The sequence below is a fragment of the Arctopsyche grandis genome, chromosome 7 (assembly GCF_051622035.1).
Source record: "Arctopsyche grandis isolate Sample6627 chromosome 7, ASM5162203v2, whole genome shotgun sequence".
Taxonomy (NCBI): Eukaryota; Metazoa; Arthropoda; class Insecta; order Trichoptera; family Hydropsychidae; genus Arctopsyche; species Arctopsyche grandis.
Window position 1 is genome coordinate 11,515,068 of NC_135361.1, and position 27,014 is coordinate 11,542,081.

General features: G+C 34.2%; 1 protein-coding gene and 1 non-coding gene across 2 annotated transcripts in view; one reads left to right on the forward strand and one right to left on the reverse strand.

The window, feature by feature from the left end:
• The window catches only part of LOC143914306 (uncharacterized), an 84,331-nt gene that overhangs the window by 8,471 nt on the left and 48,846 nt on the right, over positions 1–27,014 (reverse strand). Inside the window, exons 2-3 of the mRNA XM_077434482.1 lie at positions 5,624–6,449; positions 5,337–5,509 (exon numbers count right to left, since the gene is read on the reverse strand). Coding sequence (XP_077290608.1) covers positions 5,337–5,509; positions 5,624–5,782 — 332 coding nt within the window. The 5' untranslated portion in view covers positions 5,783–6,449. The remainder of the gene's footprint in view (positions 1–5,336; positions 5,510–5,623; positions 6,450–27,014) is intronic.
• Positions 2,649–2,766, forward strand: LOC143915000 (U5 spliceosomal RNA). Its single transcript, XR_013260876.1, has one exon. It is a non-coding gene; the product is annotated as a U5 spliceosomal RNA (small nuclear RNA).

Sequence of the window (27,014 nt, forward strand, 5' to 3'; positions counted from 1 at the left end):
CAGATTTACACACAGACCCATTAGAATTTATCGATTTGAAAATTTGTCTAATTTCATGCCGATACGATGAGATCAATCCGATTTTTCAGCGCGAAACGAACGATCGATCAATATAATCGATGGAATGATCCACTTTTTGGTTTTGCAATGTATAAATATAAACGGCTGCGATTAAGAAGTATGATATTAATGACTCCTTAGAATAAAATAACAACAACCGTCTACACGCTCGGCCCGATTAATGGACGCTTTTACTTTTATTTATTTATTTTTTAGTTCATCGGATGATACACATATTGTAATTGTTCCGTGTAACGGTTTGCCAATCTCAAACGGAAGAATCGTACTTATTTTTTTATGATTTATATTCGGTGTAAACATTTCGAATGGAAAACTGCTTGCGTGCATCTTATGGCACGACAAGGTGTGATGCGACGCGATACGATCAATATGCATGTAAATTCAGAGTGACGCCACAGACGAGGGGTGATGTGATAATACTGATTTTATTTTTTTATTTTATTTTATAAAAAATCAATTAATCAAGCACACTCGTCTAACAGATTGCTCCAAAGCGACGAGTATGCTAAAAAAGATTAAGAAAAGGTACATGAAATACTAGTAAAATAAATAGAAGAAAAGAAAAAAAGAAATAAATATGACATAAAATTCTTAACTGATCAATTCAGCAGTTCTAATCGGTCGCGACCTCCGTAACCTAAGAGTGGTGCAGAAAATGACGAGAGATGTGATAAATGTCAATGGCACCATCTAGTGAATTTATGAAATGGAGGCCACGAGGAATGGGAGAATTACTATAAACCACAGTTCTAGCCAGAGGAGTGTGAAAAAGGGGACGATGGCGGGTTCATATCAAACTCTCCGGATCATGAAGGCCCAACTCAGACAGGATAGACAGACAGGAGATAAAGCCTCTAAATATGGAAAACAAGAACTTGATGAGGGCAACACTCCTCCTGTGTTCAAGAGAAGTGTAGCTGACCATACACGTGACGAATTGTGAATGAAATAAATATGGGTAAATCCCATATTGCTCCTTATAAAGCAGTCGAAGAAAGCGTCTTTGGATTCAAGACGCTCAAGTAAATCTCTATCTATCAGTTCAAGTTTGATAGATAGAGATTTGGTTGAAGGATTCCAGATCATAGAGGCGTATTCCAAGATACTCTTAAGTAGAGCATTGTACAGCAGCCTCCGAACAGTGGGATTATGGAAGTGTCGAGAATCACGAAAAAATAATATAATAATATAGATAATATAGTTTTTGAACGCAGAAGAGTTCATGTACATATAAATAATTAAATTGGCATGCTTGGGTCGAGTGTATGTTTCGTATGCGAACAAACGACAGCTCGTTTCGGCGCATCGAATGATAAACATTATTTATAACTAAAGCCCGGACCCTGAGGGGGCCGTTTATTGTTCAAATGTTGTAAATGTGTTGTTAAAGGTTTGCCGAACCTTTTTTACAAAGCATTTACAACAATTGAACAATAAACGGCACGCTTCCGGTCCTACCCCTATTTATAACTAGTGTTGTGCCCGGTGATTTCAACGGGTGGTTTCGGAAAGGAATTGATACACGAATTTAAATAAAGTTATATGTTATAATTAATTGTCTAGGAAGGCGCATTGGGATCTTCCTGTCAAGCCTTCCTGGTATATATCTATGTAAAATAAAATATAAATATTATGTAAGGTCATTTATAGGCGCGCGCGTGCGTACGTAATGTTAATCGTAAAAAGCGCGCACATCACACGCTCACCAATCCAACCCGTTCGAAATTATGAAGAATGTGCGTGTGCGTGTATGTGTCACCCGTCGCTTGGTCTGACGTCGCACATGCGTGTCGTCGCTTGGCCTGACGTCACATGACGCTCCACCCCCCCCCCCTCCACTTCCCTGCTACCTCTCTTCCCCGTGTCTACTCGACCACTTGACTCTGATTGGACGTGTGTCCATGGTCCGGCACATACCCACATACACACATCACGTCCGTTTTTTTTTTATATATTATGCGAAGCGAGTCTTATTGTCTCTGTATTACGTGTCCATTCATGAAATGAATCCTGCATTATCCTTGATTATTATTTTTTTTAAGAAATTTTTTTATGTGTATTAATGGCTTTTAGTGATTTTAGCAGTTAAATCTATCAAAAACAGGTCGACGTTTAAAAATTCACACGGCATAAAATTCGGTTGAATTGGATGATAAAATCACAATTTGCAAAAAAAAAATCAATTGAATTTTAACAATTTGAGAATCGCTGGTTTGAGATAAAAAATTTAAATTAAAAAAAATAATTATCAAATTTTTAAGGTATGAAAGTACGCAATAAAGGATATTGATTTTATTTTACTCTCAAATGTACATACATATGTTGTAATCAGTATGTAGATATAAACAATCGTGTTAATTGTTATTAAAATTAAATAATAATTTAGAATTATTTATAAAATATGTACATACCATTTGTTTATAATATTGTACTTTTCATACACATATTTATTTGAATTTTTAGTGAGTAGCTTTCACTCATACCGATAGATGGCACTAGTTGCTGATAAAATTACTTATGAGTAGCATCAAAATTTGTTATATATACTTTGGCAAAATACTTCATAGTTACTCTGGTTTCCCTTCAATACGAATAAATCTTTCGCCTTTTACTAAAGATTTCCGTGGAGGGGAACACTCTAATGAGTCTATAGACAATTTTTTGAATCCCGCTTCACAGCGGGAACTAAACAATCATATGCAAGGAAAATTCCCTTAGATAACATAATACCTTCCAGGGCTCACGGAATACATAATTCTTAGAGTCAAAATTATGGAATGCTTTCAAAGCGTGCCGTTTATTGTCAATTGTTGTAAATGCTTTGTAGAAAAGGTTCGGAAAACCTTTAACAATGCAATTACAACATTAGAATAATATGATGATGTCCGGGCTTTAATGATTTATAATCAATCGGGTGTTCTATTTTAGAATGATATCACTCCGAAAAGCTGCAGAAGACCGCAAACAGTAAATAAGATTGAGTCTGTAATGGAAATTTCATCTTCGACTCTAAAATCATTTTCAACAGATTTGAGACTCCGAATGAACGTTTGGTTACAAATATCTTTGAAATTTGATTTTTATCGTAGATTTAAATCTCATATTTTGATTCTGAAATATGTAGATTAGCGACATATTGTCGTGTGTAGCAACCGTCCACGAGTTGTACATAGAATCGCTAAGCGACGGTAACGACCCATTAAATCTGCCCTCCGAAGAGCTGTTTATTAAAACGCGAACGGCACGAGACCACAACGATAAATAAAATGCACATCGACGATAAATAAAGTCGGCATCTCTACTAAAAAACTCCGATAAGAAACGAACGATTCCCTTCGATACGTACGTGTATGTACAAAGTAACCTAATTGGAATCTATGTTATAAGACAGCGTAAATGTAGCAACAAAAGGCATAAATAAGAGTCGGAGATGTTGAGTATCGTATGCGATTACGATCTCCGAATTTTATGTGTTTGCATCGAGAGTGTTCGATTACAAGAATCTCGTTTATGTCGGATTTGAAGACGCCTTGAACTCCATTGTCGTTTACGCGCTACCGAATCTCGTTAACGTCAACGGATCGAACCGGGAAAAGTTGCACAATAGTAACAGACAAACTAACGGTCAGTTAATCAGGCAATTAATCGTCAATATTTAACATAGACTTCTGTTCGAGTTGACACCGTGAGAATATCGCTTTTTTGCACTTTAACGGCACTCGGAGTTTATGGCTTTGCCGTCGATAAAAACTCTAAACTCTATACTTTATGTTGGTGTTTTAATTATAATTGACAATTCATACGATCATCTATTTATATTTGTTTAAATATATTTGTACATCGAAAACAACGAATTTTGGAATTTGGAAACGGCTCCAGTTGGAAAAGATATCCTGTATCATGAATTAGCAGTATACAATAATATAAATATTCTAAAAAAATATTTGCACTGCAGCCAGACCATACGAGTTTGTGAAAATCGTAAATTTTACCAATTTCCAAGGTTCTTTTTAAAATTGAAGCTCGGTTTTAGTAGTTTTTCCAATTTATCTCTTTAATTTTACATTAAAAAACTCACGTCTATTGTTTGTTTCTGCCTACTCATCGTTTCTCACGTCTACTTAGAAACGATGTTTAAGGAACATGGACAATGGACTGGAGACGCGCTAATACTGGCGTTTAAGGTAAGCGCGACAAAGTTTCAGATTTTTTTACGTGCCTTAACAATGTGAAGAAACATCCCATATGAGGTTTTTTAAATGTAAAATCGTTCCATTTATGTGATGAGGTGAAATAAAAAAATAAACTACTACAATCGAACTTAAATAAAAAAAAACCTTGGAAAATGGTAAAATTTGCGGTTTTCACCATATACATATGTAGAATGGGCTGGCGGCAGTACAAATATATTTTTTAAGATTTTTATTTTATTTATTACGAATTCTTCATGATACAGAACATCTTTTCCAACTAGATGAGTTTCCAAATTCAAAAATTCGCTATTATCGACGTACCCTAATCCCAATGGACATGCTGCTAGTCGAAATTGCTTGCACATTTATCATATTTGTTCATTATTGTTGTATTCGACATATTTCTTTCAGGTAATTACATTTTGAATCATCACAGTTAATATACTGATAAGATTAGGCTTAGATCTTTTGTTAGAAAATTTCGAGTATTTTAATTATTGTAGACAAGAACCAAATTGTGTTTATCCGTTGAGGTCCAAGTTAAAGATTTTTCTTTTAACCTTAACATACTGGAAAATTATACGATTTACTTGAAAAGTACTATTGATACAAAATCCCACGTAATTTTGACATGTAATGAAGGAAAATGCTAAGAATGAAGTATTATTAAGTTATTAAGATCTACATACTTAGAATATATACAATTATGATAAAAATAAGCTGTCAATTCCATTCCTACGCTTACTCATTAAATTAACAAAAAAAAAAAACTGAAGGTTCTCTGGATTATTTGCAATTAATCAACAATCTTATTTTGATCTGCCGACAATGAGAAAACGTTGAATATTTCTGTCGCACAAAGAGCAACATAATTAAACGCCTTGTTGATATGAACTTGACCGCGATTCACACGTCTTCGTTGCACTTCGTTAAGTTGCGTCTTCGTGATGTTAACTGTATTTTTCCATACAATGACCGTTGAAATTATTTTTCATAAAACGGCACTTACCAAAATGCATCTCATTAAAAATGATCAAAAAACAAACAACGCCAAAAAATTACCTAATTTCTGAAGGCGGTTTGTAAGCGGCACTGGTGACGTATATGTCGGAACCATTATCAGCAATATTATTGTGATCCAGAGCTCTTGAAGTAGGGGTACTTCTACTCGGAGATAAAGTAGATCTACTCTTCCTGAGAGGCGCCACTGGAGTACTGGATCTTTCGTTGCTCGTCTTAAAAAAGAAAAGTTTAAAGCATTCAATGCAGGAAACGTCTCGTAGAGCTTTTACGACTCAATAAAATTAAGTCGATATAAATGATAAGTCAAAACTTAAATTTTATTATACCATATATTCGGAGAGTGTCCTGTCAGACGGAGCTCTGTGAGAGTCTTCTCCGTCTGTGGAATAGCCCCTGTTGTAAGCTCCGGAGCCTGGAGAGTTTCTGGCTCCATTGGTGGGCCTGTGGGTGGCCACGTAGTGGTTGTTCTTCACTTTATGAGCCATATTTGTTAAGAATTTTTCTTTTGATTATTATTTATGTCACCGACTATCGGAGGCTGGTCTTCCGGACTCGTGAAAATTACAAGTTCATTACCCGAATGTATCGTGAGCGGTTCTCGATGGCCATAATAAAATTTAATAAGTGGGATAAATCACTCTATTTGAACGCTCGCGTATATTTATTGCACAATAATAGCACGTACTATGTAAGACTCGTTTCCGAACGGCGAGTTTTCGATAATTAAATCAGCCGATGAAATTTTCGACACGCACAAATGTTTTATTGCAGATTTTTAGCGTTGTTAGATTTATTCATATTATAAAGAATAAATAGATAAATATAGGCGTGTGATTTTCCTGCTCCGTTCTATCGTAATATATCACAGCTTTGTTCTTTATACACACTTACGCTATTTACGATCCGTAAATAACGTATTATTTTTATTAACACTATACAAATAACAGATTTTTGTGTTAAAAATCTATAAATGGCACGTATATAATTATTTATCGATAAATTGTATTATATTTAGATATTATTAAGGAGCATAATTGCATTTAGAAATTATATTCGTTTTAAATTGATGTAATTCAAACATTCAATGTAATCATTTTCTTTTCGTTTTCTTCTCTTTTAAATGTGCTTTGTTGTATTCCATTGCTTGAATATCTGAAACAATAATACATTAAACATTAGTTTTGGAGATGATTTTATCAAAAATTATAACCAAATAATTGGGGATTAATTTTATAGAAATAATTGAATGTGCGACACAATATCGTTATATAAATGTACACATACAATATATGTATGTAGTTGAAGTTGATCAAAGCCTAGTTTTTGGACAATGACATCATGTTCTAGTCCTTGACACTTATTGGTATATAAATGTATTATACATAGATAGCTGGGACACTTACTATGAATGCCCGAGGAAAGGTTACAAAAATGATTAAAAAATCAAAGAAGGCTGACCCAGAAAATCTTGGAAATATATAGATAGATAAGCTCAATTTGTGAAAATCTATTATTCTAACTGAAGCTAATTTTAAGTAGCACCAGAGGATGTGTTTTCCAATAGTACTTTTATTAAGATTCTGAAACCCCAGCCTAATCTCGGATAAGGGACATAAAAGAAGGAAAAACTTATCATACATATATATAAATACATATATGTATATAATAACGCTATTCTGTGTGTCTACGATAACGCTCGCCGTAGTATAATAGTCGTTTCAATTCGACATATGTACGTCACAGTTAAGATACTGCCAATAAAATGTACGAATATAATAACGAATCAAGAAAAAACCTGTGTATATACTGTTTGCTACCAATATTTCCTCACAGAAAATAGTCTCGCGACCATTTAGCGCCATCTATTAAAATTAATTAAATCATTTTTCTATTGATGTTTTATATTGTTTATATGTAGGTAGGTAGGTAGATTTTACTTATAATACACCCTGAAATTTTCATCGCGTCTATAACTACATATATTCCAGGTAGCTTACCGAGAGTTGGCGCGTTCTCATACATAACGGTAATTTGATTTAGTGAGGTCTTGAACCATTTTTTTCATATTAAACAATTATATATCTTTTAATTTTTTTTTCATGAATAACTTAATATGCTTTAACCCATGCGATGATATTTAACCGGGCTAATCATACATATTTACAATTATTTTTGCAAATTGCTGATGCTACTTTTGAGATGCATATCAATAAGGAGCGAATTATTTGACATCTATCCACCTACATTTACTTGTATTTAATATTTTATACATTAAGGTTCTTCCATTCTAGGGAAAATATTTCGATTCATTGGAGAACAAAAGCATTCATTGGTAACACCCAACTTATAATTGATGTTAAAGATTGTTCAAAGCTGTGGACATCCTAAGCTTCCACTGCACAGTAAGTACTAAACGATCTACTCGCGTCGAGAAATATTGGAGATCTTTTCAAATACATATATATATATATATATACAGAATATTTATTATCACGCTTCAAATTCGTGCCCAGCACTTACCACCCCTTCAAATACCAACCGCGAAACGGTAGTGCATGATATATGTATATGTGAGGTTAGGCATGCGATACTTTCACTGCTTGGGCGATTAGAATGCGACGATAATAAGTGCAGGGCGATTGCACGTGGCGAGTGCAACGGGGTCAACGCGTGCGCACTTGCTCAGCCACGGATTGCCTCCCGTTCACCGCAACCAGAGCTTTTTAACACCGAGGAAATGCATCAAGAGGAATTTGCACCACCGGAGAACAAAGAAGTGCAGCGGCAGCTCGCAGGACTCTAATAGTAGGAGAATAGCCCAGGGCGCATCTACATATCTCCCCAGTTATTCATACGTCACACGCTCTGATATATTCAAAGCGGAGACCGGCTGGAAACAGGACTCGTTTCGATTATCCCGAGACTTGCAAAGTGTTTATCGGTATGACCAGATCCGAGATTGTTAACGAAATAGCCAGCGGCGAGGTAATAACACGGCTCGGGCCACAGGTGCTAAAGCTCCGGTAAGGTAAGCCCAGGTGACGCAACTGGTAGGCACGAAAGCGTGCACGGCTACATCATAATAACAATACAATAATAAACTGTTACTTTTGTTACTCGGATTGTGACCTTTCGAGTCACGGTTTCCCTTATCGCTCTTAATGGCTGCTGTTCTTTTTTTCTTGCGGTCTCCGGTTTGAAAAAATCGATGTTCTCACAGGAACGCGATCGGAGGTTTCGAGAGCGAGGTTTCAACTTTAACCGTTTACAGTTAAACGTAAACCCTTCCGCAAACATGTTGAAAATGGTCGATCCGGAGCAGTTCCGCGTTCTACGCTTTCGTCTTCCAAAACCCCTGGAGGCGCATCGGCATGTATGTATGTTGTTTGGTTAATTTATTCTCTAAACTATACCTGGTTTTGGTCCTGATTGAATTTCTCACAAACCATTCCTAAGATAGTCTAAAAATAAAAAGAAGATAGTCTTAAATAGACTAGTCTAAGATAGTCTTAAAAGAAAAAATGAAAACGCTTTTAGTGTATCATCGTGACATTTCAAATATAAACAGAATAATGAATAAAAATGAAATCTCCTTTATAGAATACAATAGCCACGTTTATGTAGTACAAATGTTAATGGTATGATCAAAAACATAATAGGTCCAATGTATTGGGTTACTTCATACTGACTTCCCTTTGGTTAACGATATGCTTAAATAATTGTCTGAAGAAATCTATGACAAGGAATGTGTACTTGATTTAAAATTATATCAAGCTATATCATCACTTCGAACGTGAATCTGTATAAATATGTAATTAAATAAAACAAAAGATGAGTAGACGAAATTTGGAAAATGTGCGAGGTGAGATGGATGATAGTTGCGCAAAACAGAGAGGCCTTCATCCAGCAGTTGATAGTGAGCGGCTGTAGATGATGATGATGATGATGAAATAAAACGGTATAGCAGGTATAAAGGTATAACCAGCAGCGTGGACTAGTGGTTAGCATATAGTGTTTTTTAACAAATTGGTCACGGATTCGATACCCACTGGTTGCTGCTGACTTACTGGTTTGTGACTCCAGGTCGATCGTTTCCTATTAGAGTTTGCCAATTGATCTGATTTTCATTGAAACGGTTCTTGAAAATGATTAAAAGAAATATTATATTATATAAATATTTTTTTTATATAATACACCCCCCCCCCCCACCCAAAAAAGTCATTCCTTACTGGTCAAAAATCATGCCCCCCCCCTGGGAAAAACTGAAATGACGCCCCTGTATTTCTCTCGCAAAATTTGACCCATTCAGCTTCTCGATTTTTCGCTGGTTTGTATAAATGCTGCAAATTTCTCCATAGATGTCTCGTCTCGGTTGTTGATTGTATTTGCCTTTTATAATGCTTGTAATGCTTCTGTACAATGTTTGACCATAGATGTCGTGTTAAATGTAAAAATATATAATAATTATGTACATATTTATAATTGATATTTATTCATTTGCATAGTACACTCGTAATATTGGAGCGATCTGTAAGACGAATTTGCATGATTTATTGAATAAAAAATATACCAAAATGTACATATGTATGTACATATGTACATATGTATAGATGACTGTGAAGCTATTGAAAACAAGAGATCAAAGATTAATTGGTCTTTGAGAGTACCCGCCAACTGTTGCATCGTAGAATAAAGCACATAGAGGAGACCATGACCTACCCAAAGGTAAACTAATTTTGTACAAGTACCTTTATATTTTATAAAAAAATGTATTCAAGAAGTACTGACGTGTTTTACGCTCGCGAAAAGTAGAATTCTCAATTTCCTCACCGAGAAGGATTATTAAAATTGATGTGTCCATTAAGGACTTGAGCGAATAACGCCATTATATACACACGCAGCTTTTTACTGCTCGATTTTCAATTATCTCCACTATGGCTCGTTGAGCTTAATTGCAAGCTCACGTGAGGATATTTTGTTTTGACTTAATTTAATTCAAAATGTACCCACAAGTAGCAGTGCGGAATGGATTAAATTGAAAGTTCAATTAAAAAGGTAAACAGATTAATTACAGAATGGACAGGTTACACGGCTGACAGTCAACGACTTACTGGTTCTGATCTCAATAATTTCAAAATCTTGTACTTATTATAAAAGCTTGACGTGAAATGAATTACTAAACCTACAACAGTGTATGCATCCATAATTGCTATATTTTCTGATATACGCCAAAAGCTATTAATATACTCCCGTTATTATAATCATCTATTAGAATTTAAACCGCATTGGGAATACTGTACATATTATACGTACATATTTATGTACATATATGATTCTGAAACGATTTTAATTCATACAATTATACAAACAAAAAAATGGTATTTTTTCAGAAAATGACTACAGCCACTTGGCACTTAGCCTACCAACTTAGCTGTCGATATTTTTAGAATAAGTTCAAATGTACATATGTATTCGGGTAATAAAAGATGATAAGATAACCTACATATGTAAGATCTAGACAAAATTTAAAACGATTTCAAGATTTTTTTCCATATTCCATTCAGAATGATATCCAAACCTATGTACATATGTATGTATACTAATTCTAGATATATAATTGCCATACATGTTTAGCTTACATACTCTCCTACCTTGTAGTGTCTAGGTCAGTGGCCATTTATGAAATTGATTATGGTATATTAATTACTATATTTAATGTTTAATTGTTTTTATTTGAAACACACAGAAATGTTCTACATATCTGTAATTTCAAAAACAGAAAAATTAAAAAGTTGAGATAAAATGGCCTGTGAATCCAGTGCTTGGAGGAGAAAAATGAAATGTGTAATCAATGCAATATTGGGAGTTACACTCATATGAGTAGATATAATTAGTCAAAGGGAGTAGATATAGTGGAGAGAGTGAAGAGATTGAAATGGCAATGGTCGGGTCACTTAGATAGAACAATGGACGAACGGTGGACAAGAGAAGTGCTAAAATGGTATTCGAGATAATGTAAAAGGGTTAAAGGAAGGCTGCAAGGAAGATGAGTAGACGACATTAAAAAAAAAGTATGGGGTAAAATGGATGAGTAGCAACGAATGGAAGTGTGTTGAGAGGCCTTCATCCGGCAGTAGATGCTGAATGGCTGAAACGACGATGACTTGGAGATGACAATCAAAAAGCAACATCGTGGTCATTATCTTAAAATGTTTTTGTAAGTTTTTTTTACTTATGCCGTAAAATCTAGATATCTTTATTAAGGAAATTTCAGCATTAAAATGAAATATAATTCAAAAATGTTTTGTTCCATCATTTTGATTAGGTATCTACGTATATACATACTAAGCAATTACGAGTATATCGCAGTGGTGTAGTCGGGCCAGGTCACCACCCTGGCACTTTGATTGATATAAACATTGTTTTTCGAGTACAATTCAAAAATATTTTGACTAAAATTTCAAAAAAAGTTTTCGATTCCAAATATTGTGAGCAGACTCTCGTTCTAGCACTCGATGATCACAATCGAATAGTAATCTGAGCACATTCAAAACTTACAAGACGTTTAATGAACTTTATTGGATTCTTTTATCTAAAACCACCCAAAACTTCGAAAGAAAACATGCTTTGAACTATTGACCATACGCACTTGAAGATGGATAAAATGAGGGAAGTAATCTCTAAATTCACATGTTAAAATGTGATAGATGATTTTTGACATACATATTTATGCATACATATGTATGTACATCAGTGGCGGATACATATGGGGGGCGCGGGGGGCGCGCGCCCCCACCTTGCGGAGCCGCCAAAAATATTTATCATTTAAAGCCGGTAATGATCTGGCACATAAATTGAATCAGTGCTTAACTGAACTATATTTCTTTGAAGTAGAATCACCCTTTGTGATTAAAAAGAGACTAATGGGAGAGATTCTTCAATACAAGCAAATGAGCATAAACGCCCTCAAGAGGGCTGGACAGCAGCGCCTTGTCCATACAAACGTACTATACTTCTCCCTAGCTCAATTATGGCAATAGAGAAATTATTTTTTAATATGCTATGGATATCCACCATTAGGGTGCATCTATCGTTTTATTTTTTTGATTTATTATTTTTTATAGGAGCTAGGAGCCGCCAAACATCTATAAAATCGCCTCTTTTTTACACCTACGAAAAGAGTCTAGCGTGGTTATTTAACGGTCGATTTTAAAAAAAATACGCCGATAGATGCACAGAAAATATCTTTCTCATACCGATGATGAATTTTTTTTAAAAATTGGTCCAGTTTTGGAGGAGAAAATAGTAGAATACGAAACCTCGATTTTGTCAATTTAAAACACGTTTTATCTGGTCGAAGCGCAACTGTCGCATTCACTCAATATATATATCGAAGAAAGGAACGGTAACAAAATTAAGGTTTCGGTTGTACAGCCCTCTTAATGATCCTGATTCTGTTATGCAAGCCTTGTCTGTTTGTCCTAGATCTGACTATCCTACTTTCTACCTGTATCTATTGCTACAGTAGAAATAAGTTTTTCAACATTGCGGCGTACAAAGACATGGCTGAGGTCGACAATGACGGAGGATCGACTTAATGGCTTAGCTCTGTTAAACACTCACCCTGAAATTGATTGTCCTATTGACGATGTAATTATCCAATTTGCCAAGAAGAATAGGCGCAGAAAATTCATCATTTAAGGATGAGAACCACAATTGTAACTTTTTTATATCATAAGATGGCATTGTCTTGTACATATACATATGTGTATAATCAGTTTAAATAAAACTTTCTTAAACTTTACATGTGACTTGATTATTTTTTTATTACGATAAAAGTAAAGGTAGCTCAAGATATATTTAGCGCCCCCCCTCTTGAGTTTTTTCTGTATCCGCCACTCATGTATAGTCACCGGACCCAGAAGGTGCCGCGTATTGTTCAAAGGTTGTAAATGCATTGTTAAAGGTTTGCCGAACCTTTTTTACAAAGGATTTACAAAAATGGAACAATGGATAGCACTGTCACTATCCTACCTCTACTCATGTACATACATGGTTTTAGCATTGCTAAAGGCAAATGTTGCTGTTGACACACAAACACGGGGTTTGCAAAATTAAAGATGTTGAAGAGGGTGCATTATGGAAGTTTTTATAAAATATAAAAAAAAAATAGATCATAATTTCAACAAGTACGAATATTTGTTAATTATTATTTGATTTTTTTTTTATAAATATTTCAACTACCAATATTAGGATACAACTTTTTTTAGTAAGGAAAAAAGTGGGGGGGGGGGGGGGGGGTTATAAAAATTAAACACCGACCTGGTTCTTTTTTATATAGCACTACACCACTGAGTTTGTATGTAAATAGCCAACGTTAAATTGGCATGAACGGTTATATTAGCAACACGTCAACTGAGATGTAACACTGAATCCATTGTGAAATTGCCTTAAACTTTTGACCCGATCTTAAGTGGTTCTCGAGGGCGGTAGCTATCGTGTGCAAGCTCGACAATTCACTTCAGATCTCAAAGATACAACAATTACGCGGTATTTTACTCGCAGCTAAGTGTGTGGTCGAGAAAGAAAATCCTTGTACGAGTGGGTTTCGTAAGCGACGACTAATTGTGACGAGTATTCGAAGAATGAAAATCGGCTTAGAGATTAGAGCCGATGGTGAGTATTGTGTACGATCAGAAGTACTCACCTACCAGTGTCCCAAATACGTGAGCAAATATAACGAAAACGAAAACGTGTCGGGAAAAGTGTACGTGCACCTGATTCAAGGTGAAAGGTTACTTCTTCTTGGAGATTTTCGGCTGACCAATTTTCGGTAGGCGCACATAACAAAGAACATCCTACAGATGATCTCGTCTCGATAACCCAAAAACACGATAATTGCGATGGCATGAACAATCGCCATTATTTCATAACGATTATCGTGTTTTTTCTCTATGCGGCAACACTATATAGTTATACATAAAGGTGTTGTTTATAAATAAAAATGTAGAACGGAGAACGGTATTGTACTATTTATGTATATTCGTTGAATTTGTATTCATTTATAAACAACAACCGAATGTGGGTCTCTTTGATATGTACGCCATGAAGATGAATTTTAATATTTATTTTTTCGCAGCTATGTACATTGTAATGCAGGTATGTATGTTTGTCGACAGATTAATTACGCGTGTGATACTTTTAATTTGGAGATAGATTTCTTAATATGTAGATTATCACTTAGTGGTTAATCAGACATGGTTTTTCGCAACGTAACGTACCCTCGTGAGTATTTTTTAGACATCTGCATCTTTACAAGGCTGTACTTCGCTTATTGGTCTGACATTGTTCCCACATATTTCCGATAATTTTGAAACTTTGCCATTTTGCGCGATTTGGTCAACGATAGAAAATCGATAAATCGCTTCTGCCAATACGATGATGAAAAATAATCGTAATGAACACGTTTTTTTTTAAATCTTTTTTGTGCATAATGTTTCTCATAATGATAAGGTCCATATTGCGATACTTTTTGATTCGTGCTTCAATATATTAATCTTTCTATTTTGTTTTTGAGAATTTGACTTGTAATTATACATCCATTTTATATGATCACCTATATTTATACACCACATGTATTTCATTACCTGTGCTTATGTATGTAATCAGTATCTGAAGCATCTGTATATTTTGCTTAATTTATATGGAGTTTGATGAACTACATATAAGCAGACGGATAGATAAACAGGTTAATTGACAAACATTTAGATTTGCAAATATGTATATATTAAATTTTGGGTAAAGCTATTAATTTTTGACTAATTTATAGATTTATTAATAAATTTCGTAATATACTTAAAAAACCATGTTCAACTTCGAGACATAATTCCACAAATCATATCTACCTATACCTCTATATAATGTTCAGTTACTAAACTATAATACATGCAATGCAAATAGCAGTTCTTCGTTTCTATATAGGAAAGAGTGGATATTACCCAGATCTCTATCCTAGCCTACTTTTGGGCTTACTTGGGTATAATTCCCATGAACTTGGGAAATACTTCTCATTAATTCGTTTTGTTTTCCAGCTTCTAAAATTCCGTCGGTGCTGGAACAGTTGGGACATTATCATTCATATCCGCATTCCTCTTTATCGGATGGCTCCTATGCTAAGAGTTATCCGACTTTATAATGAAATAATTGCTGCAGTGTCTGAATATGATATTTTCCACCTCAGTGAGCGTATGTTATCACATATTATTTAGCCTATTTGTCTGGTAGCTTGCACTCATCATTATTTTCATAAGTGGATGTGATGTATGGCTGGTTCTTATATGTACTTATGTATAGTAGGTGCTGGCTGTAGAAATAAGACATTCCCTACTATGTATATATTCTGTTTATTTGATATTTTTTATTGTGTATTTTATTGCTGTCATTTTTTCCCTATGTTCATTTATATGTTTTTTTTTTTGTTTTCTTATGTAGACCATTATGGTGCATTAGGTTCTTCCTGTAATGCCACAATGGTCCAAAGCTATAAATAAATAAATGATTATCATTGAAAAGCTTTAATTTTGTATCAAAATTGAATAACTCTTAATGTTGAAATGTTCTTTGAATGTATTAAAATTAAAGCAGGATGACATTGCATCAACAATATTACGTGTGATGGTAAATGGAGATGATTTTAATATTGCAGATTTATGTAACATGTGACAGGTGTTAATGCATATGTCATTCCGTACGCATATTGCGTCGTGAATTAATTTTAGTGAAAATGCCGTAATATTTATGTAGGTCGGTTCTATATCGTCACAATAACCTTTCATACGCAAGATTATATAACGTATTGTTTCACTTCGTGGGAAAATGGGTGTGCAATTGTTTAAGTGACGGCTGCCTTGTCGTAAAAAATGTACCTATATTGTATGTATATATACATATGTACATATATACATATATCCATTTCACGAGAATTCAATTACACTCGTTTCCACAAATCAAATGCAAATTTACAGTAGAAAAAGCAACAGACGATAGAATCAAGTTAACACGTTTAAAACTAAACTAGCAGACGCTCTACATTAAAATATAAGACTTGTATAATTTTTAAACAAAACTTCCAATAGTATTTTATTGATCGAAATCTTTAGTGAAAAAGTGCTTCGTTTTGTTCAGAGATTCAGTAGAATTTGACTATTCAATATTTAACAAAGATAGTTCAATAATTTAATTGGTAATGTGTCAAAGTCGTGATCCGTCTTCTTTGACACAAATCTGCTTTATTAAATATCGATTAAAGTTAAGACATTTATTAAAATTTTAAGCAGATTTTGATAACATAATGATAGAGATCGTTTATCACATCTCATATTAAAATCTGGTGTATTGCCTGTATCTAACATAGATTTTAGCCCTTCTTATTACAAAATAACAAAATGTATTACAAAAACCTACTACAAAATTATGACCGTTATCTAATCACTAAAACATTGTCATTAACTAGTCAACAAAACATATTCATTTTTTTAACCTCTCTAAAAGGAAATTTGATGTTTCTGGAAAAACTTTTTTACAAACTGTAGATGCATTCTTTCGAGGTGCTAGGAGACACCTTTTGTGAAGAATGGTAGATATAGTATTATAATTATGTATTTAATGTGTGTAAATATAAAATAGATTTAAGTTTAATTAAGTAATTAGATAATGTATTATATATAAATAAATAAATAAATATGTATATGATAATGAAATATAGACAGTAAATTAAGTACGCGTCTAAGAAATGTCTCCAATTAATCTGGGAATAATCATTGTTGGTAGAAACTTGTAGGAAACGTTTTAAATATTTAGATATATGTAAATAAAAACATTTCATTTTTAAAACGTTTTCTAAGTAAAATAGACGTAAAATAAATACTTGCATCATGAAACTGTATACAATGTAAAAACGAATATGAGGCCACAATTTTAAGAACGTGTTTTACGAATAATTACAAAAAATACACTAAAAATAGGATGGTGTTCAATTTTGTGATTTTTTATTTTTAGATCAGGTTCCCAAAACTTTTCGGTCGAAATTTCGAAGGAAATCTGCTTTTCTTAGATCGCTTCGATGACCCGAGCCGATTAGGGGAACCGGTCCGATTTTCGTAATCACGAAACTGTGCACAAATCCGTAGGTAAGATGGATTTGGAAATAGCCGGTCTAAAACAATAGTGTAGAGTCGTCGAGACAAGTGAAACAAATTTACAATCCCTTATATAGGCCACCGCAAATGCCTTTATTATTATTGCGGTGCTACGAATATTTCAAGGAAAAGCTGTTCTGACCCCGAGGCCGAAAAGAAACTGCTATAACTATTTTGTATACGGTATTCAATATCGAAGAATCGAAATGACGTGTTCAAATACGCCCAATTCCATGTATAAATTCGACCGGATTTATCTAAAAAAGTGACTTCATGATAAAGAGCTTTTTAATATGCCATTTTGCAGTGCGATTTTTTTTTAACAATTATGTTACGACAGCAGGTGAACGTGTTCACCGAGATTGAGTTAGTTACATACAATGGGGTTAAGTTGTTCCGTTATTTAAGTTGCTTAAAATTGAAACGCATTATCGTGGCATTTCACGCAATCGCTTCTTGCTCTTTGTTATTTTTTTTTCTATTCTAGGATTGGGTCGGAGTTAGTATTAATAAATATGTTAATAATTCCTTCAGGAGAATTTATGCCACTGAAACCAGTTCCCACTGCATTGGAGCATATCACAGATTGAGCTCGTCCGCTTCTGTTAACCTCTTCTGGGTCTCCTTATCTATCTTTTACCTACGAGTACTTCTCCTTCTTTCCTTTATCTAACGTCTTAATAATGTTCCCTCAGGAGAATTTATATTTGACTGCCATTGGAATCTGCTCTCATAAGATTTTCACAGATTTAGCTCATCTATTTCTCCCAGCAATTTCTGTGTTATAAGTGTTTTCCTACCGGAGCTTCTTGTTCTTTGCTTTTATACAAGATTATGTTGATGATTAAACATTCTTTAGGATGATCTATGTACATATGTATCTTCGTTTCTAAGGGCGAAAGCACATTGAGTGGGACGTTTTACGTGTTTTTTTTAAATACTTATAAAAATTAAAAAAAAAAAACACAGCACCCCTAGCCATATACATGGTACACAGTCCCAATAATCACCGTCTGGAGTGTTTTCGGTGATATTTTATCCTTGCATTTATCCTTGCTTGACAGTGATCGATAAAGGTGAATCCCATATTTGAAGAAATGTATGCATTCTGCACTTACAATTACACCTAAATTCTACAAACGCGATTAGGTGGTTAAAATATTAAATGAAACGATTGAATGAAAGTACATACATATATTGTATTTACTTAGAGTGAAGAATGGGAAAGTCGTGACAAAGGGGTACTCCTAGTGCCACCTGACGCCGTGAGGATGACCTGCCTTAATTGGTCCATCATGCGTCATGTTCCAAGCCGCAGACTTCAGCAAATCCTAACTACCGTAACTAAATGATTCGCCAAGTTCGTGTTGCGGCCAACACGTAACTTTGTCCGAATAATGATACAGAGTACAATAATTCTCTGCGAGTCGGGGTTCAAGACTACGCTCATTTGTATATATAAATTGGTATAAATACATTTCGCCATTGAATTTGAGGTGCAAGTGCGGCCGTGCGATAGGATCAAACAATTACGCGATGCAGGCAACACAACACAACGGTGAAATACGTTCGAAAATGTATTGTTAAGGTTGTCTTTCGCAATCGGAAGATATATGGCCGCGGATAGGCTGCAGCCTTCAGGTGTTAAGCCGACACTTGCACCCAACACCCAGCACACGGCTAATCTGCACAATTGCTATTACAAAACGAGTCTTAGACTTTGTATTTGACGGTGGCTATACCTCGGGGCAGTGTATTAATAAAATATAATTAAATGATCGAATTGGCGAATTTGAGTTTGGCTTCTACATATGTATCATAGTGTTAATATACATATTTCTGTCTAATATCTAGCAGGAAATAGGCAAACACTCTTGCATAAAAAAATTACGTGTGAAACTTTTAGCTGTCAAAACCTGTGAGATTTCAAAACGCCAAGTATTTAAAGGTAATTCCTACTGAAACACAATACAATGATTCCCGTTTCTGCTAATTTTTGAAGTATTGCAACTCAGGGAAAGGATACATTTGTATGTATGTACATACATAGATGATGGGACAAACGATTGAAAATAATAGTTTGTGTATGAACAAACTGGTTATTTTGTGTACACTAAAACTGGCCAGATTTATTCGTGTATGAACAAACATATGTCAAGTATTTTCACGTAGGAAAGAAATTTATACACTATAAATAAATGTATACACTATTGACTATAAGTATAGTAATATATAAATAAATAAATGTATACACTATATGTAGATATACATATGTATGTACATATATGAATGAGATGGTTTCAAACGTTCTTATGGCCGTTGGCGAGATATAGATTTTACTAATACATACGTGTTAGAAATTGCACATTTTAACTCAATTTTTAATAGGTTTTGACTATTTTTGCCTATTATGCTGTACATTCACATTAAAATAAGATAATACTATAATTGCTAACAAAAAATAAAATTGTAAAATAGAAAATGATCAGTAGATCAGTAGCTATTAAAATAGAATTTAATTAAGTATTAGTAAAAAGCAATTAAAAATCAAACAATTTTACTGACAGTTATTAGAATGGTCCCATACGAAATTTGAATCTAAAAATTCAAGTCATTTTTTTATTTTCATTCCATCTTTTTATCTTTTCAATATCTACTATGAATTGGGAATAAATCGCAATAGAAGAAAAACTTCGCAGGAAAACTTTATTAGGAAATTGAAAGTTTCTGAAAGGAAATTTAGACATTCTAAAGTTATCCAAGGTATGAAAAAAAATGTTTTCTACATATAAATATGTATGTCTGTAGAATACCTTAGGATTTCTATTAAAAAAAATGTAGAGGAAATCCGTGATTCAATTAATTGGACATTATTTTCTTTCTTTTCAAACCCACCGGAAAACATTGGAGAGTACTTTGACTAAAGAAAGAAAAATAACAATCAGGGGAGCTTTTATACCGCAGAGTGCATAAAACCGGACATCCACTATTCTCATACGCTTCCTATTGTAATAAATTCTAAAGCCGGCTTATATAAAAAAAAAACAACGATGACTCTGTAAAAATTGTACGTGACAATTCACACTTGATAAACGTTGACACGGTGTTTTCTCACCGTGTAGTGCTTGTTTTTTTTTTTTTTTAATATTTTTGTTATTATTATTTTTTCATTTTATTTATATGTATGTATTTGATGCGTCCACAGAGTCGAGGTGATGAAATTAATAAACGTCTACGATGACGTTTTGAATTTGAACGACATCGTTAACGTGGCCGCGAGCGCGTGATGGGAATGTGGACGTTCAAAAATGTCTACGACTTTTATATTACACGAAAATATCGCATACCTACCTAGTATTAGTACACATAATACATACATACATACATATACTTAAATATTCTCGGGAAGACGCGACCAAATGCGTTACAGTTAAATACGCTTAACGGGTAATCCGTTTTTTTCGGTTTTAATATTACATATACTAAGCTTATTATAAAATTTGGATAATTTATGTGCCTGAATAAATTGGCTTATTTCAACAACATTTAAATTCAATACCGAGTCTACTCATATTTGATTACAATCTTCCAGTGAATACAAAATGGTTTTCCATTACTGAACATGCAATTTACCGATCTATTCATTTTATTGTGCTTGAAAGCAATAAGGTTTAAACGCATGTCTAATAGAATTGTACTTCAGATTGATTCGACTTTATTGTAATCATATTCGAAAATACTACTATTATTTGCGGGAAGGTATCTTTATGTTTATTACTTACGCAAATTATTGTATTGCACATTTAGAGTTTGAATGAAATCATTTTAAATTGTTTTTATGCAGTCATAGAATTTTTTCAATCACAAAAGTTTGGAATTCAAAAGCAATTAATATCATATTGAAAGATGTATTGTTATCAAAATATTTACTTAAAATAAAATTTATTTTTTATTTAGTCAATTTACGATATACTTATTTTATTTTATTTTATTTTTATTTTATTTTACATATATACCAGGAAGGCCTTACAGGTAAATCCCAATGCGCCTTCCTGGCTAATTACAAATACAAATGCAGCATTTTTTTATTATAAGTCGTTGAATTGCGAGACACTGAAAAAACTCGCAAATTAACGAGACATCTATGAATTGTACATAAATTTTTATTGTACATCCATCAAATTTCAAATAGTGGTGACATAGTAGGTAGGAAGGATTTTTAGCCAATTTGTTTTTTCCGGGAACCGTTTCAACATTGAAATCAGAGAAAATTGGCAAACTCTGATAGGAAACGATCAACCTGGAGTCACAAATCCAGGTCTGACCAACAGCATACTCTGAAAAAGTATGCTGTTGGTCAGAAAAAACTCTTATAAAATCATGTACATAAATTTCGAAAATAGTTAATTACTTATCTATTCCAGTATGTATATTTATATCGTTTTATTTAAATTAAATGTTGGGATTGAATATTTGTTTATTATTTTATTACTGTACATTGCTTATGTGTGTATGTACATATATGACTATGTATGTACATATGTACGTAAATACGTATGTAAATATGTACATATATGTTTTTAACCGAAATTCGGAACACGTAGCAATTTTTTCAACAAAGAATATGTATTTTAAATCTTATTAGGTATATATTTTAGCAAACATATTCTCTCCATTCATTTTAGCGTTATAAAAATAAAATAATATTTAAATTTCAATTTGTTAGAGTGGTTTTGTTGCACGTATGTACGTAAGTGTCAGACCAAGTGTGCTTTAACCTTATTTTTTTGAGTGTATACATTTATTTTATGAACTGACAGTTATTCAAATACCAAAACAAACATAAAATACTATCAAATAATACGAAGATGCATTGCAAATATTTTCCAAGCTTATTAGACGATTCAATCGTTCGACACACGACATAGAATTTGCACCTCTGCTCATTAGCCAAATAATGGTATTCCCGTTTTCGCATGATAGCCATAATTGAAAACGATTCGTTCCCGAGCAGATTGTACCATCAAATTATGTTACAATACACATAATAATAAGTGCAAAAACCGGTCCCGTAACAGTAATGAGAAATAATATCGATAAATGTCGGCGTAGTAATAATTTCCGAACATTACGAGATATATGTATGTATGTTAGTGTCTCGCTCGAATTTAACATTATTTCGAGTCGCGAGGACAGGTTTCGGATGACTATAGACCGGGGATTGCGGAGTCGGTAAAAATACTATATTACGACTCCGGCCGCGCTATTTATTAGCCACAGAGCGAGATCGTGACGATGACAAGAGATTGTCAAACTTTGACTCGTGTCACAAGGTGTCTGCGTACGAGGGACGAGGCGCACGGTTAATGTGGAGTAGTGGTCTTATGAAATGGACGTTTTAAAGGTACGACATATTGCGAAGAGCGAATGTCGACGATAATGAGCGGTCGTAGCAGATCGCATAGTAAAGTCCAATTAGAGCCGTTCGCCGCGATTGTCCGTCGAGAAGAAGTGGCGGTGAAGGGAGAAGAATGAGTCCAGGACATGATCGGTCGTTTATGGGGTACGCTAGCCGCCATGGTACGTGACATCCGTCGCTGGAGTCATTTATTTATTTTTGTCGGGAGTGTCGTCTTCAAAAGGTTATCGCTGTGTCGTACGTGACGGCCTCTTGCTGGATGAAAACCGTGGAAAACCTTTGGTAAGCGTGCCAGAGTCGATATCTATGTACATATGTATATCGAATAGGGTGGGTTTGAAATACCGTATGAAAATTCAATGAAATTTTTTTTTCAACTTTCAAGTAAACCACTGACTACGTAGTCAAACCAGCAGAATAGACTAGTAGTTGGCATATAATGCTTTGAACAGATCGGTCACGGGTTCAAATCCCACTGGCTTAACGCTGGCCAGACCTTGGATTTGTGACTCCAGGTCGATCGTTTCCTATCAGAGTTTGCCGATTTATCTGATTTTCATTGAAACGGTTCCAAAAAATTGGCAACCTTACCCATTTTCTACCGAAATCTCGAATTTTGTAAAATGCTGCAAATTTACAAATTTGATCATAAATGTCTCTGTAGATGTTAATTGATATGTATTTACTGAATTTCGCTGAATTGTTTAAAATGCTTCAAATTTAAAAATTTGACGATAGATATATCTGTGGATATTAATTGATATGTATTTATGTACTTTGTATAATACTAATAATACATATTTGTATGAAATATACAATGTTTCTGGCCAGGAAGGCGCATTGGGGTTATTGTATATAAAATAAAAATAAAACTAAATGTACTAACATAATCTTAAGTCACAGCTTATCTCAATGGTTAGCGATTCAACTATTAATTATCCATTCCTATCAATTCAACTATTGATTGAAAGATTTGGGATTCAAACTATCTGATTTTCCAAATGTAAGATTATAGGATTTCTATGGGAAGTTTTCCCTTGTGTGTTCCATTCCTGATTTTTTCCTTCTTCTCTTTTAAGGTATTGTATTTTTATGATATATTAATAAAATAGCTGTGATTTGCGTTTAGTAATGTTTGACTATTTTCTTGTTCTACATATAATGGAAAGCTTCTTCATACTACGCTGTTGAATTTAATCGACTCTGTACATGAATTGTATAATAATTAAAAGTATCTACTTATGATATATTTTTGCAATACTTATTTATTATTCCATAAAAGAAATATACTAAGTACTTATTCATCAGCATTCTTAACAATACATTATTTGAATTGTTTGTTTCAACTTTTTATAACGTGGTTTCAAGAATGCAAGCAGAATTCATTTAAAAAAAATACCATTCACATAGTACTAGCTATATATAATCTTCCCACTCCCTTCGTCTATCTGAGACACTCATTGTTCAAAGCTCATTTACATATCTATGCTTCTAAGTATACATATGTGGCTATGTATATATAAGTGAAAATCTGATGACTGATCGTAAGTATATTAAATCAACACGAAAAAAATTATTGCGATAACTTTAAGTGGGTATGAATGTTTCATAAATGGTTGTCGAACTCTGATAAGAAATTCCGCCTTATAATCTTATTTAATTAATCATAAAATATGTAGATAAAATAAATGACATTAGTGATATGTGAGCGAACGCAAATAAATTATTACAACGCATTCGAGCGGAGTGTTTTTTTTTTTGGTTGCGAATAATAAATAATATGCACGGTTGTTTTTTTTAATGAACATTTGAAAAATTTATCTAAATTACTGTTACGACATTTATAGAATGATATCATAAATTTTTCACTCACTGGAAAAAAGTATTTAATAATTTATTAATTTTTTAATGCACATTACATACCTACTAGCCCAGCATTATAAATAATTAAATGCCATATTTGTCAAAAAAAAAAATCATCGAACGTGGGACGTCAAAATTTAAATTTATTATAATGCAATAAATTTAAAAATCAAATATCATAGAAGCTACATCTATCACATTTCGAATGCATGCATATAAATTTTTATATTATGGCTACGCTAAAACAACCAGGTGTTTATATAATAAATAACTATCAGTCGATAGACAGGATAGACGGGATTCTTGAAATCCTAGTTTTTGATTGTTTTTCCTCATAGAATTAGCCTTGAACTGTGCGAAACCACTCTTCATCATCCACTCGGCGGATTTTGAGCAATGACAAATAGCGTATTTCAAGTTCGTCCCGAGCACGAAGGTGTGTCTGCATGACTGATGGCTCAATCAGAGACTCTTTTGTACAACCAGCCGACGACAATGCCCCAAAGGTGTTGCATATTTGGTGCCGATGAGTAATGCACAACGAGGAATCAATGGATCGGCTATAACTTCGTGACTGGGTACCATTCGAAAAAGTAGGATACCGTACTTTATAAGGCGACCTCGATGATGAGATGATGATGAGTTAACATGCGGCTAATTTCGATATTGTGGAGATTGTATTCGATGAACAGCGAATCAAAATCTTGATTTAAATATATCTTAACATACGTATGTACATACATACATACATACATAACTACTCTTCATATTTTTCTTAGTTCATGTGTATGTACATACATGTACATATATGTATGTATATAGAACACTCTCAAGATAGCTTGAGCTGTGTTTTACTAATCATTTCGGTTGAAGAATTTCATTCCAATTCGAATTTTGTCTCATTTCCGTAATTTTTATTAATAATTCGGGGAAACATCGATGAGCGGTTATTTCGCAACCCAAAATGAACTTTCATGCATTTCATAATTTAAACAGCTATTTATTATATATTTACCTATACATATGCGCAGACAATGTTTTATTAGCTTTAAAATCTGATTCATTATTACAATACACCACCCACGTATATATCAGCGCTGAAGAGGATGTTTACACAATCAAGCCATAAAAAAGTGAAATGGCGGTTCGTTAACCGATATGCGACCGAGCGATAAATCTAATTCTACTAAATTCAATTATTTACGAGACTATACATATGAGTAAGTATGTATACTAAAATGCATTGAACCGCACTACAAAAGGAGTCGTGGAAAAAGTGCGGCTTTGACCGCTAAACGTAATAACAGATCGGCGTCGGATCATAACTGACCTGCCTTTGTCGATGGCCAATAATCGCGGCAAACCCACCTCCGCGATAATGGCAGATCGCGAGCACAATGGCCGCTTATTGACTGTACCTCTTTAAGGAGGGTCGGCTACAGGAAGTGCACGAGCCACCATTATTGAAAGGAAAGCACGAGCGTCGATCAAATCTCGAACGTAGACAAGGACGCGTTGAGGTGAAATTTTCACAGCTTTTCCTGTAGCTAAAGTCGATGTACCTCCACACAACGACAGCACCGGAAGCAGGAGAACAAGGATAAGAAATTCCACACAAGTTAAGTGCGCACAGGTGATACAAGATGTTCGATTAATAAATAGCAATGAATTAGTGGAAGTAGTTGCATAGCACCGGTCGGAATCAGAAGAATGCCGCGGCAAAGAACTCGAATAACACCTCCCCGAGCGGCGGCTCAACACCAGATCGTGGCCGTTAAGGGGTTACCGAGTCTGCTCTTGCCCAAGAACAACAATTAAATGGGTGTGGTCGGGGAGAGATGTTACACGTGTTTCTGTAACAATCCGCGCACGAAGAGTTATGGTATCGGGGCTCGTGCGCGACATGGGAAACAGCCCCGTCCAACAGCCACAACATCCACGGGAACCACCCACAATCATAATCAACGTGTCGAAACGCGTCGGCAACACACTCGTACACCATCATTTATCATTAGTCACTTTGATGAGTGAGAGCACTCGCTAGTTTCCAGGCTGGCCAACAAGGATGCACCTGGGTGGATCTGGGTATATATGCCCGCTTTGATAAATGGTATTTCTGTGATTAGACACGGCTATAGCCATGTAGCTCGGTCGGTACAATGTTGAGACGTACATATGTATGTACATACATAGATTGAAAGGTGCTCGACTTAAATTCTAGCAGATCTAATATAAAAT